The sequence below is a fragment of the Prunus dulcis genome, unplaced genomic scaffold (genome assembly GCF_902201215.1).
Source record: "Prunus dulcis unplaced genomic scaffold, ALMONDv2, whole genome shotgun sequence".
NCBI lineage: Eukaryota > Viridiplantae > Streptophyta > Magnoliopsida > Rosales > Rosaceae > Prunus > Prunus dulcis.
In genome coordinates, this window is record NW_023010091.1 from 34,271 (window position 1) to 47,475 (window position 13,205).

At 38.7% G+C, this 13,205-nt stretch overlaps 1 protein-coding gene and 1 pseudogene across 1 annotated transcript; both read left to right on the plus strand.

Moving 5' to 3' along the window:
• The first annotated feature begins 850 nt into the window (after positions 1-850).
• Positions 851-4,403, plus strand: LOC117612854 (annotated as a pseudogene).
• A 1,497-nt stretch (positions 4,404-5,900) lies between these two features.
• On the plus strand, positions 5,901-7,953 carry LOC117612855 (labd-13Z-ene-9,15,16-triol synthase, chloroplastic-like). Its single transcript, XM_034341491.1, has 2 exons — positions 5,901-6,842; positions 7,327-7,953. The coding sequence occupies exons 1-2, from the start codon at positions 5,901-5,903 to the stop codon at positions 7,951-7,953; spliced, it is 1,569 nt and encodes a 522-aa protein (XP_034197382.1).
• The last annotated feature ends 5,252 nt before the right edge of the window (positions 7,954-13,205 follow it).

The window sequence follows — 13,205 nt, forward strand, 5'->3', positions numbered from 1 at the left end:
CTGATTTAACTCCCATGTGTGGCTGCCCATGTGTAGCACATGGCTCTAGGGATGTAGCCACATTAAATATGATGGCGGCCAACATGACATTTTTGTGAACTTGGTTCAGTCATTGACGTACTGAGGGCTCCATATGTATCCAATTGGGCTGAAATTTGGATATGTTATAATAGGCACCCACTGGAACAACTTCTATCAAGGATGTCTCCTCATCTGACTTGTGTAAGTTGCTGAAATGAGGCCTGCAAGATGACCTACGAAACTGGACTCACAAGGAGTGTGGCTCAAATTGGTTTTGTCTTTAAGCTCATATTCCTCTTGTGCCACTCAGCCCTTAACATGCATAAATTGTATCAAATGTCATCCCCTTGCTGTCTTAACCTACAAAACACACAAGCATAGGTAAGAGACTCAAAATAAAGAGAAGCTAAACAAAATTACTAAGCAAAGAAGGCATGCAAATGTGTGAAATTATGACCTTATCATTAATCTCTCATCCCCAATGATGAATGTGTGCTTAGGTCTGCAAGGGCCTTGCCCCTCCCAAAATTCTAAAATACTATATATATTGGGCTTTGCATTGGACAACTTAGGATAAAAGGTTATTTCCTTAGCAAAATGGCTAAGTGGCCCCTCACAATAAAGAGAATAAGGAATTTTACGTTTCCCCCTCCAACTAAAAGGTTATTTCCTTAGCAAAATGGCTAAGTTACTCATGGATCCCACCAACATAATTAATAAAAAAATTTAAAAGAAACAGCCAATCAAATCTTTCTTTCACAAGTATATTTAAGAAAATAGGAAATCAAAGATAACCTATAAATAGTCCGATCCTAAATCAATTTTTAGGATGCCGAGAAAAGTCTGCGTGCTCAAGATGCTCAGCAAGACGACTCTAGACTTGGTGTACGAACTTTGACGAAAGCAAGTCCAGGAAATTGTCGGGTACTTTTACAGTCGGGTGGGGTCGCCTGTCAATGTCGGCTAGCAGATGTTCTTAAATGTGATGAATGTTATCATGAACATGTTGTGGGGTGGGACGGTGAAGGGCGACGAGAGGGCGGGGCTTGGGGCTGAGTTCCGAGAGGTGGTGTCGGAGATAACGGAGCTTCTGGGGAAGCCGAATGTTTCGAACTTTTATCCCGGTTTGGCCTGGTTCAATTTGCAGGGCGTGGAGAAGCAGATGGGCAGGTTGGCCTGGAGGTTTGATGGGATATTTGAGAAGATAATAGATAAACAGATGAGGAATGACAAGGATGGCCCGAAGGAGAGTAAGGATTTTTTGACGTTTTTGTTGAAGTTGAAAGACGAGGGAGGAGATTCCAAGACCCCTTTCACCATCACCCATCTCAAAGCTTTGCTTATGGTACGACTTCATTTAACTTCACTTGAAAACCCATGTTTATTTCTTTTTTAAGTTTTCATTGATCGGTCATTGAAAGAAAAATTAGACCAATCTTAAGACATCTAATATTGTTGAAATAAATAGACAAACATGATTAGGGGCAGACCCCAGAGTCACTTTCACAAGGTGGCCCTGGTCCCCAATATTTTGTACACCTCCATCAATCAATGTATGTTTTAAGTTAGGCCATATCTAGTGGGCCATAGGCTAAAAAACACTTCGGCCAAATTTTGAGGGTTACATCCCTTACCCCTCCTCCCAAACCACATGTGGCTAGCTGTAGTCCGGACCAAATTTTTTGTGTGGATCCAGCGTATATACTGCCTAAAAAGAAAAAGAATCAACCGTGGGCGTAATCTGAGAATCATCAGCTTGTGCAACTGCGATCCAATGGTTGCTATTCAAGGCTTTCACGTCAACTAACTGTCATTTTTTTTTCTTCTCCTTTAACGTTTTAAATGTATATAAATTCCTTTTTTTTTAATTAAAAAAATTTGGTTTTTGAAAGTGCATCAATTTTTCAAAATAACAATTGTGGGCTTAAATTATTATTATTATTTTTCAAAAACACCTAAAATATGTCTATAACTACTTCCAAATTTCTTCAAAAATGTTCACTTATTTCATTTCACATTTCTTACAAATTTTATCACATTATCTACTTATTCAAAAATTTCCACACTTATTATTATTATTTTTGGTCAAATATTTTCCACTTTTATTTTCCCCTTTGGTGATTGCTTTGCTTTATTTATCACAGTTTCATGAGAAGTGGAAGACTGTTAGGTTTTTATTTATTTAAGTAATGACTGTTCTGCTGTAGTTAATTATTTGGGTTGTTATTTGTTTAATTGGCATTAATATAAAAGTGGAAAGTTTGTTGGGTTAATTAATAGAATAATCAGGAAAAATCTTATTAATGTTGTAAAGTTATTAGTGGAGACCACCTTTATGGGGCCACAAAGAAATTAAGCAAAGTTGTTTAGAAGCTTATTGATAAGTCTATATTTTATATATATTTTATGCCTCCTTTGCTTATTTATTTGTTAATTTTCTTGGATCAAATTGGTTGTTTTAATTAGTTTTATGAGATTTGTGTAGGAATTGTGAAATAGGAGAAAGTGTGCTAAAAAGGGCAAGAAGATGAAGATTGGAGATTAATTAAAAAGAAGCCAAGTAATTCCTTTGTTGCAAGGAATGTTATCAAATTTCCTAGTTCAAGATGGTTCAAGTCTTATCAAGTCAAACAAGGAGAAATAAAGAAGTCCTTATATTAGAAAGAATTCTATTTTTATAACAATTGTAAGTATACCTTAGTTAGGATTTCTAGGAGTTTTATAAATAGGGAATTTAGATCATTGTTCAAAGAATCCAATTACCCATCATCCATCCTCCATCATCTACCCTAAAATTTCTACACATTCATACTCATAGCCGAAACACTCAAAGGAGAGAGAGAGTTTTAGAGAGATAAAGAAGACAACCTAGAGCTAGAGTTGCTGTCGTGTAGAGATCAAATCTTCAATTGGTTTCTTCTTTCCTATGATACTATTTATCATGGTTTTTATTAAAATTTTCATGAACTAATTTCTTCTTGCTAGGGCTACGATGTAGCCTAGCCATGAATACTCAATTACTTTAGTCAATGTTAATTCCAAGTATTTTTCCATGTTGAGTATCTATTACCATGCTTAATGCTTTGAATGTTTGGCCAACATTTAATTGTTTTGATGCTAAATTGACGATAGGAATATCCAATTTGGGGTTGCTTCTTGTAATAGATGCCATGAGTTACATGATTAGACAGGGATGTTTGTCATGACTTATGTGGTTGTTTTGTAGGTTTTTCAAGGAATTTAATGGGTTCTTATTATCTTAATTCCATTACTAGGGATAAAGTGGGTTGGTAATAAGAATACTTTTGATATAAACAGGGATGGAGTATCAAATAAAGTAGGGAAAATCAACTGTCAACATGGAGAATAATTAGAATTAACATGCTAAGGGAATTGGGTAGAATTGGCTATGGTGTAATCGGAAGCTCTAGTGCTCTCATAACTTGAATCTCACTACTTTATTTTTCTACGCTTGCTTTTATTCATTGTTTTAGTTAATTAATCAATCGAATCTCATCATCAATTGTTCAAATAAAGTCTTGGGTTAATCACAATTGGTAATTAGTAAATTAAATCACTCTTCGTGGGAACGACACTTCACTCATCACTGTATTACTTGTGCAAATTGTGTGCTTGCAATAAATTTCACAACACTTATCACATGCTCACTCACGTGCATTATTTCCTTAGCCTATAAATATGGCATTATTGTGCCTTTGCATGGACACCCTCCAACTGAGAGAAGAAAAAGAGTCAGGCAGAGAAGGAAGAGAGAGAGCTCAGAGAGAAAGAAGAGAAGGAAAAAAGAGGGTGAGTGAGTAGAGAGAAAAGAGAGCAGAGAGAAATTCTCCAAAGAGAGAAAAATCAATGAGCCACATATATTGTAAACACTAAAGTTGTAGCCCTATTATTTTACATAGTGGAAAAGTTACTGTTGATGCTCTCCGAGAACGTAGGCAAGATCGAACCTCGTTAAATGTTGTGTCTCATCTACTTTACTTGATCGCACATATTCAAGTTATTTAATAACAATTAAAGCATTTTCTTCAACGCGTATGTGGGCAATACACCGGGACCCTTCCATTTGGGAAAATCCATTGGAGTTTGATCCAGAAAGGTTCTTGAACAGCAAATGGGACTATAGTGGAAATGACTAAAACTATTTCCCATTTGGATCTGGCAGAAGAATATGTGCAGGGATTGCAATGGCTGAGAGGATGGTGATGCATTCACTTGCTACACTTGTGCACTCTTTTGACTGGAAAATGCCACAAGGACAGAAGCTGGATCTTTCAGAGAAGTTTGGAATTGTGCTGAAAAAGAAGCTGCCTTTGGTTGCTATTCCAACTCCTAGGTTATCTGATCCAGCACTCTATGAGTAGCCAACTTCTTTTTCACCCACAAAGATTTCTTGGGATAATTGTTGTTTGTATGTGTCTTTCAGAACATGGTAAAATCAGGATGAATTTATGTTGCATTATTTGGGAGTTGAGGCCCCATTACAAAGATTGTGGAAAATAATATGCCAATAAACAAATAAATAATTATATATATGAAGCAATGGTCCAAGTGCAGTTGTGCCAAAATTGACACAATTAGAATGATTATAGACCTCTTTTATTTGATCTCTTTATCTATTTTGGTCAGTTAACTTATTGGTCTCTCGTCGTCACTACCTACCTACCTGTCAACTTTCCACTGAAAAAGAAGATGCCTTTGGTTGCTATCCCAACTCCTAGGTTATCTGATCGTGCACTCATATGGGATATTTGTTGTGTATCTTTCTGAAGATGAATTTTATGATGCATTGTTTGGGAGCTGAGAGGCCCCATTACAGACAAAGACTTTGTTGTCTGTGATTGAAACCAGTACTTTTCAAACCACCACTTCAATAGAAACAAAAAATTACAACTTCATTGTAGCCCCCCATTGAGTTAATTGTACAATCGATATCCACTACACATAGTCCTTCCCTTCTCCGCTATTTCTTCCAAAATTAGTACAAAAAAATGTTGTTAGTGTTAGACTATTGGAGGCTTTGAACCTAAAACTTCTTGGGAACCAGAGTTTAGACAATCATTATGTCCAATACGTTATGTCAAGCTAACACTCATACTAGCAATTTTCCCTAAGAAGGGCCTCTCTCTCGAATCGAAAGTCATATGTATTGCATTGGTAATGGAAAACCTCAAGGCCTCTGAGCTTCCACAGAAACCAAATAATAATCATGTGACAGGCACGTGCCAATCGTAGATGTGGCCTCACTCCAAAGAAACAGATTTACATGGGCAGGGCTGAGGACCTCTCTGGAGTTCAAAAAGAATCAAGACTCTTCCTTCTCCCTAAACCAAAGACTTTTTCTTTCATAACCAGCTTATTTTTAGAAAATGGACAAAAACTATTTGGTACTTGTGACTATGTTTCATCTTTCCTCGGAATTCCATATCTCAACTACAACCATTTTTAGAAAATGCCTTTGGTTTTTTGCTTCAAATTCCTTGAATTTTCTTCTGGATATTTTGTTCGGTGGGTTCAAGGTCGACATTTTCGGGAAAAATAAAGCACTTATGCCTTTTGTTTTCTGCTTCAAATTCCTTGAATTTTCTTCTGGATATTTTGTTCGGTGGGTTCAAGGTCGACATTTTTTCTGGCAAAATATATAGCACTTATGCCTTTGGTTTTTTGCTTCAAATTCCTTGAATTTTCTTCTGGATATTTTTTTCGGTGGGTTTCAAGGTCCACATTTTTTCTGGAAAAATATATAGCACTTATCTAAAAAATTATCTATTATTTTATCTGGTGGAGTTCCAACAAAAAAAAAAAAAAAAACTCTATATATAAGTTTTGGTAACCTTTCATTTACAATAAGCCCAATTAAAATGTTGAAGCTAATGTGGTCACCATGGTGGGATGTTGATGAAGCAAAATTTGTGACCCCTTTAGCCCTACTGTTTACTCTTTTCTGGTACCTGTTGATTTGGAAAAAGTCAAGGAAATCAACAACCCCATTGCCACCAGGCCCTCGTGGCCTGCCTCTGCTAGGGTACCTTCCCTTTTTAGGTACCGACCTTCACCACGACTTAACAAACTTGGCAAAAACCTACGGCCCTCTTTACAAACTCAAGCTAGGTACCAAACTATACTTTGTGATCTCATCACCAACTCTTGTGAAACAAGTGCTTCATGACCACGAAACTATATTTTCCAACCGCGACGCCACCGTTGCTGCACAGATTGCATCATACGGTGGGACCGACATAGCGTTTGCACCATATGGACCGGATTGGAGGAAGTTGCGCAAGGTGGTCATGAACCACACGCTCAGTAATGCCAACGTTGATGCTTGCTATGCTTTGAGGAAAGAAGAGGTGGACAGGTCTATCAGCCATATTTATGGAAAAGTTGGCACCCCAATTGATTTCGGGGACGTGGCATTTTTTACCAGCATCAACACACTCAAGAGCTTGGTATGGAGCGGAACGCAGCAGGAAGAGAAGGGAGCAACTGATGTTGGGGTTGAGTGGAGGAAGGTGGTGAAAGAAATCATAGGGTTGCTTGTTAAACCAAACGTTTCAGACTTTTTTCCTATGCTTGCCAGGTTTGATATACAAGGGATTAGGAGGCGACAACAAAAGGCTATTTCTGTCACTGACAAGATCATCAGTTCTGCCATTGAAATCCAGATGAGTATGCCTCCATCCAAAAATGAGGGGCTACAAAAAAAAAAAAAAGGAAGGAAGGACTTGTTGGAGTTCCTTTTGGAGCTGCATAATAAGGATAGTGCAACACTCACAATGCAAGAAATCAAGGCCTTGCTCATGGTACCTACAATATCCATTTCCTTTTTTTGTTTTTTTTGTTTTTGGGGTAGAGACAAGATCCATATCTCATTTATGCTTTCAGGTCCGAATCATTCATTCAAAGATTATCCTTGTAAGAAATTAGTAAAATTGGAAACCATGCGACTCGTGATCAACAAAATAGTTGATTCCAATGGTTCAAGGAAACACTAAAACTACAACTATCAATTGAGTGGTCAAATGATATCAAATTCAAGAGATTTTTTTTGGGAATAATCTTTGAAGGAATAGCTAAACCTTTTTTTTCTTCATATTATTCACTTTCAAGAAAAATGTGGTATTAGAATAAATGTTTTGACATTCATGAATCATATATATTCAGTTTATTAGGGTGTGACTAACAAGCTTGTCGTCTAATTGTGTACTTCTCATTACTAAAATTAAAAAAAGTTTTAAATTCGAATTCTCCTCTTTGATTACTAAGTTGTTTTGAATTGTTTAATAGGACTTATTGACGGGTGGAAGTGACACCACCACAACAATGATGGAATGGGTGATGACTGAGCTGATGCAAAATCCAGAAGAAATGAGAAAAGTTCAAGAAGAATTAACAGAAATTGTGGGGTTGAACAACTTGGTGGAAGAGTTTCATTTGCCCAAATTACATTACTTAGACGCTGTCATCAAGGAGACATTCAGATTGCACCCTGCACTGCCCCTGCTAGTGCCACATCGCGTAACTCCATCTACCACCCTTGGAGGCTACACAATACCAAAAGGTTCAAGTGTTTTTCTAAACATCTGGGCCAATCATAGAGACTCAAGTGTGTGGGAGAGTCCCTTGGAATTTAGGCCCCAGAGGTTCATAAACGACCCAAGCAAGTTTAATTACAAGGGCAGTAGGCCTGAATTTCTTCCATTTGGGTCTGGCAGAAGAAGATGTGTAGGGATGCCCTTGGGAGAGAGGATGCTTATCCATGTGCTGGCTTCATTCTTGCATTTGTTTGAGTGGAGGTTACCCCATGGAGCAAAGCCTGACTTTTTAGAGTCATTTGGGGTTGTGACAAGGAAACTGAATCAATTAGTTGTCATTCCCACACCCAGGTTGTCTACATTGGAGCTCTACCCTTAGATTAGTTAGAGTGTTCGTGTCTCCATAAACGTACGTGTGTGTGCATATAGTTGTAAGAAAAATAAATGGAGAATGTATGGAAACTGAAATAAATTTGTGTTATGTGGTGGTTCATCTCATTTCACAAGTGAGATCTTGTTGCACTCATTCTTGATTTCTTCAGACATATGTGATATTCTTTTACTTTGAATTTGGATGATACATTCATATACATTAATCTAAAAATTATAATTAAATCAAAAGTTAGTTGATTACATGTGGTCTAAATTAAAACCACCGCATTGGTAGCAACACACTGAGTCCTTCCCTTTCTCCCTTTATTTCTTCACACAAAACTCAAATCCCAATTTGAAGCTTACCATGAATTCGTTCAAAACTAGTACCACAAATGATGAGAGTTGGCTTCTTCTCTACACTTTCTCAGCCATTTTCGCAACCATCTGGTGTGCATGAAAAAGTCCCGCAACAAAATCCCATCTTTGCCCCCAGGCCCATTGGGCATGCCCTTACTCTGTAACCTTCTCTCTCTCGACCCAGAACTAAACTCCTACATCGCCGGCCTGGCCCACACTTATGGCCCAATCTTCAAGCTCCATTGGTAGGGTAGGGTTAAAAAGGGACCGGAATTTGGGAGGGAAAACAATAGAAATCTAAGGTTGGAATCGAGGGAATCTGAAAGCTTTTTCATAAAGGTTCTTTTGGCTCTGTTGATTCGACGCAGCATGAGTCTGGATATGTTGCCTTTGCAGGTGCGGAACAGAGGGCCTCCTCCCAAGTACAGTAAGTAATCGATTTTCCCAATTTGAAATTGTTTAAGCTTGTGTGGTCCTTGGTGTCGGTTGTTTGCACATTTTGTGGTGTTGTCTGATATGCTGTTTTGAATATGAAACACTTGTGGTCCCAAAGCATTTGTGTTGTTTTGTCTGCATAATTATCGGTGGACCTGAGTGGATTTGAAGTTTAGAATGGTAGTTGGGCAGTAAAGAAAAGTTGGTGTGGTAAAATAGTGGTTTTATATATAATTTTCTGTTTTTTTTAGGTGATCCAGATTTGTTCTCCCTAGAAATTCACCATGGAGGTTATATTTCAGAGGGGAAGTATGTTCGGGGTAAGGTTACTTGGGCAGACAACTGTAATGCTAACCACCTGTCAATGCTTGACCTGTTTGATGTTGCTATCTCTCTAGGATATGACCATAAAAAAATACAGTACCACTACTGGAACAAAAGAAGGGGGTTTGTTCCAATTGAAGTAGATGCCCATGTAGTTGAGTTTGTGGAGTATACACCTACTTCTAGAGTTCAACCTTTATATCTCTCATATAAGAATCAACCGCATTTCCCAGAGAGCCAGGCATCTGCATCTACTCCACAATTGGGGTTGGAAGTAGAAGTTGAAACTGAAACTGATGTTGGTGAGTTGGGGAACCAGTTTGTAGAAGTGGATGTTGATTTAGATGATGATGGTTATGATGAGGTACATAAGGAGGGAGATAATGAGGCAGATGACAGTGAAGATGATGAGGCTGAAGATGATGATAGTGTAGAAGAGGCTGAAGATGATGATAGTGTAGAAGAGGCTGAAGATGATGACAGTGAGACAGACATTGAGTTGATTGACTCTGAGTTCGAGCAGTCAGATGAAGAAGGGTTGAAGAGAGTCTTGGAAGAGGATGATAACTTGTTTGATAAACATGTAGTTGATGAAGAAAATGATGAATACAATGAAGAACCTGGTGAGGTTGACAGTGAAGACTACAATACCGACGATCTTGTAAGTCTTGATGAAGAATCTGATGAGGGTGAAGGTGTGAAAAACCGTAATCGCAGAAGAAAAGCTCCTAGATTTAAGCAGTTTAGAAGAGAATCTGATTTGCTGAAGCCAACATTTCATTTGGGAATGGAATTTACCAACATGGAGCAGTGTAGGGAAGCAATAAGGTATTATGCAGTTTCATGTGCAAGGCCATTGAAGGGGGTGAGGAATGATTCGAATAGGGTGAGGCTCAAATGTGAAGGAGATAAAAAACAAAAGGTTCCATGTCCTTGGATGCTATATGCTTCTCATGTGGGGAAAGGTCCAAGTACAAGGATTAAGACATATGTTCCAAGGCATACATGTGGAAGGAGGCAAAGAACCAAGTATGCCACTTCATCATGGCTGTCTAAGAGGTTTGATGAGGAGTTAAGAGATAATCCCAAAATGAAAGTGACAGATTTCATGAAGTTAATAAGGAAACATTATGCCATAGATGTAACTGAGGCTCAAGTTTATAAAGCCAAGAGTTTTGCAAAAAAGAGAATTCAAGGCAGTATTGAAGAGCAATATGGTAAGTTGTGGGATTATTGTGAAGAGTTAAAGAGCAATAACCCTGGAAGTACTGTTATTGTGAAAACTGAATTGCAAGGTGAGAATCCTATTTTCAAGAGGATTTATGTATGTTTTGGAGCACTTAAAAAGGGATTTGTGGAAGGATGTAGACAAGTGGTGGGTTTTGATGGGTGCCATGTTAAGGGGTCTCATCTAGGGCAGATTCTAAGTGCAGTTGGGATTGATGGAAATAATGGGATGTATCCAATTGCTTTTGCGGTTGTTGAAGTTGAAAATACAGAGACTTGGGGTTGGTTCTTTGACATATTCTTTCAAGATGTAGGTATTGAAAATGGCAATGGATGGGTTTTCATTACTGATAAGCAAAAGGGTTTGGGGAATGCCCTTCATGCTTTGATGCCCAATGCTGAGCACAGGCATTGTGTGAGGCACTTGCACAATAATTTCAAGCTTGCAGGCCATACTGGTGCAGCTTTCAAGCAGAGGTTGTGGGCAGCAGCTAGGGCAACAACAATACCTGTATTTGAAGCTGAAATGGAGCAGATGTTGGGTCAATCTCAGGCAGCTTATAAGTGGCTTCAGGAGAGAGCAGCTGCTCATTGGAGTAGATCACACTTTAGTACAGTCCCAAAGTGTGATATACTTCTAAACAACTTGTGTGAGTGTTTTAATGCTGCAATTCTAGAAGCAAGAGATAAGCCCATTGTTACTCTTTTGGAGAGAATTAGAACCTACTTGATGCTTAGAATGGCTAGACTTAGAGAGACAGTGTGGCCCCATGAGGTTGGTCCAAGAATATTTGGTATTGTGGAGAAGAATTCAATTGAAAGTGGCCACTGCATAGCTTCGTATGCTGGTGGGGGGAAGTATCAAGTTAATAGCATGTTGGGAGCTATGTTTGTTGTGGATTTAGAAAGGCATACATGTACCTGCAAAAAATGGGACTTAAGTGGAATTCCTTGTCCACATGCCTTGGCTTCAATAGCAAAGAGTGAGCACAGCCCTCTGGATTTTGTGCATGCACTTTACAAAAGGCCGGCATATGATAGGGCTTATGAGGGCTATATATCTCCAATGCCTAGTCAAGCATATTGGAGAAAAATAGGGCATGTACCTATCAAGCCACCTGTTTATCGCATCCAACCAGGAAGGCCCAAACTTAGCAGAAATAGAGAAGCTGATGAAATACCAAAAGGGGCAACAAAACTTAAAAGGTATGGCATTGTAATCACGTGCCGCAACTGTGGACAAGAAGGTCACAATTTTGCTGGCTGTCCCCAACTTCGACAGGTTTTAATTGTTCTTAATTTGTTTGTTTACATATTTCCTTTTGTTGAAAATGGCTATGTTAACATGTGATTGGACTGTTTTTACTATATTAACATGTGATTTGTTGTTCTTGACAATGAAGGGGCAACCTAGAGGTAGAGCAAGATGCGGTAGAAGGGGAAGAGGAGCTGTGAGGGGAAGAGGTGCAAGGGGAAAAGGAGCTGCAACTGCTAATGGAGATGTTGATACTACAAGTGTCAATGCAAGTGGAACAACTGCAAGTGGAACAACAACTGTCAGAGGTGTTAAGAGAGGCAGAGGTGTTGTCGGTGAACAACAACAAACTCAGGCCAGACCAAAGTTTAATGTAAGTACTTGGATTATTGTGGTGTGCTTTGAATCAATCATTGCATTATTGAAGGCTTAAGGGATCTATGCTTGGAACAGGTGAAAAGAGGAGCTCAGGCCCCCTATGTCATAAGGAAGACCAATGTATTTGCTGATTCACAAGCTGGCCAAAGTTCACAAGCTCCTTCAGGACCTGCCCCAAGGTCACAAGCTCCTTCAGGACCTGCCCCAAGTAAACAAGCTCCTTCACAATCTGTCCCACATTCACAAGGTCCTTCACAACCTGCCCCAAGGTCACAAGCTCCTCCACAACCTGCCCAAAGTTCACAAGCTCATCAAGGTTCAAGTTCACAACCTCAACCTATGGTAACTTCTCCAAAAAGGCCTAGGTTAAAATCTCCAGCAAAACGAATAAGGCCATGGAGAGTTTAGTCAGTAATTTGAAGTGAATGGTTCAAGAGTTGTTATGTTTATTTTGGTGTTCTAGATCATCTTGGTTTGCAATCTATTTGCTAGTATATTGTTGAACTGATTTTGATATGAAGTGAATGGATGAAGATGTATTTTTGAAACAGAATTTGGACAAGCTTTTATGTAATCACATGTGAATTCAAATGTTGTATATTTTGGCCTTTGAAGTGCAGTTCATTTGGTGTGATAGTTACTATTTCAATGGTCAAAATGACAGCTTGCATTTTCATTCACCAAAACAGTTCTTACATTGTCAATTACACACCCTTTCTTACCCTTACAAAAAGTCAATCACCCATCTCTTTCTCACCATTACAAATTGCCAATTACCCATCTTTCTAACCATTACATAATGCCAAGCACTCATCCCTTTCTAGCCCTTACAAAATGCCAACTACCCATCCATTTCTACAGCTGCCCATTTGTGCCTTTATCTTCATTCAAAATCAAGCACAAAATAACCCCAAACATGCACAATGACACCCAAAACCATGGGTTTTTCAGCTTCGAATTCCCTTTCTTTTTTTCTGCTTCCAAACTGTTAATTCTCCTCAGCAGTCCTGGAATTATTTGCTTAGATCTATTGCACATAACAGGGTCACACCACTCCCACATTTGACAACGTTTCTGCAAACACACAGTTTTCAAAGGTGGAAATTCAAAACTGCAAATTTGAAACCCAAACTTCAAAATTCAACTCACCTGTGCACAAACATAAAATCTTTGTCCTGGATGTGAAGAGGTCCACGAAGTCTGAATTTTTGCAACCTTCCCACAGTAGCAGACCTGTGATGGCAACATCCATGGATTGCCATCTTCCAACTCTGAACTCC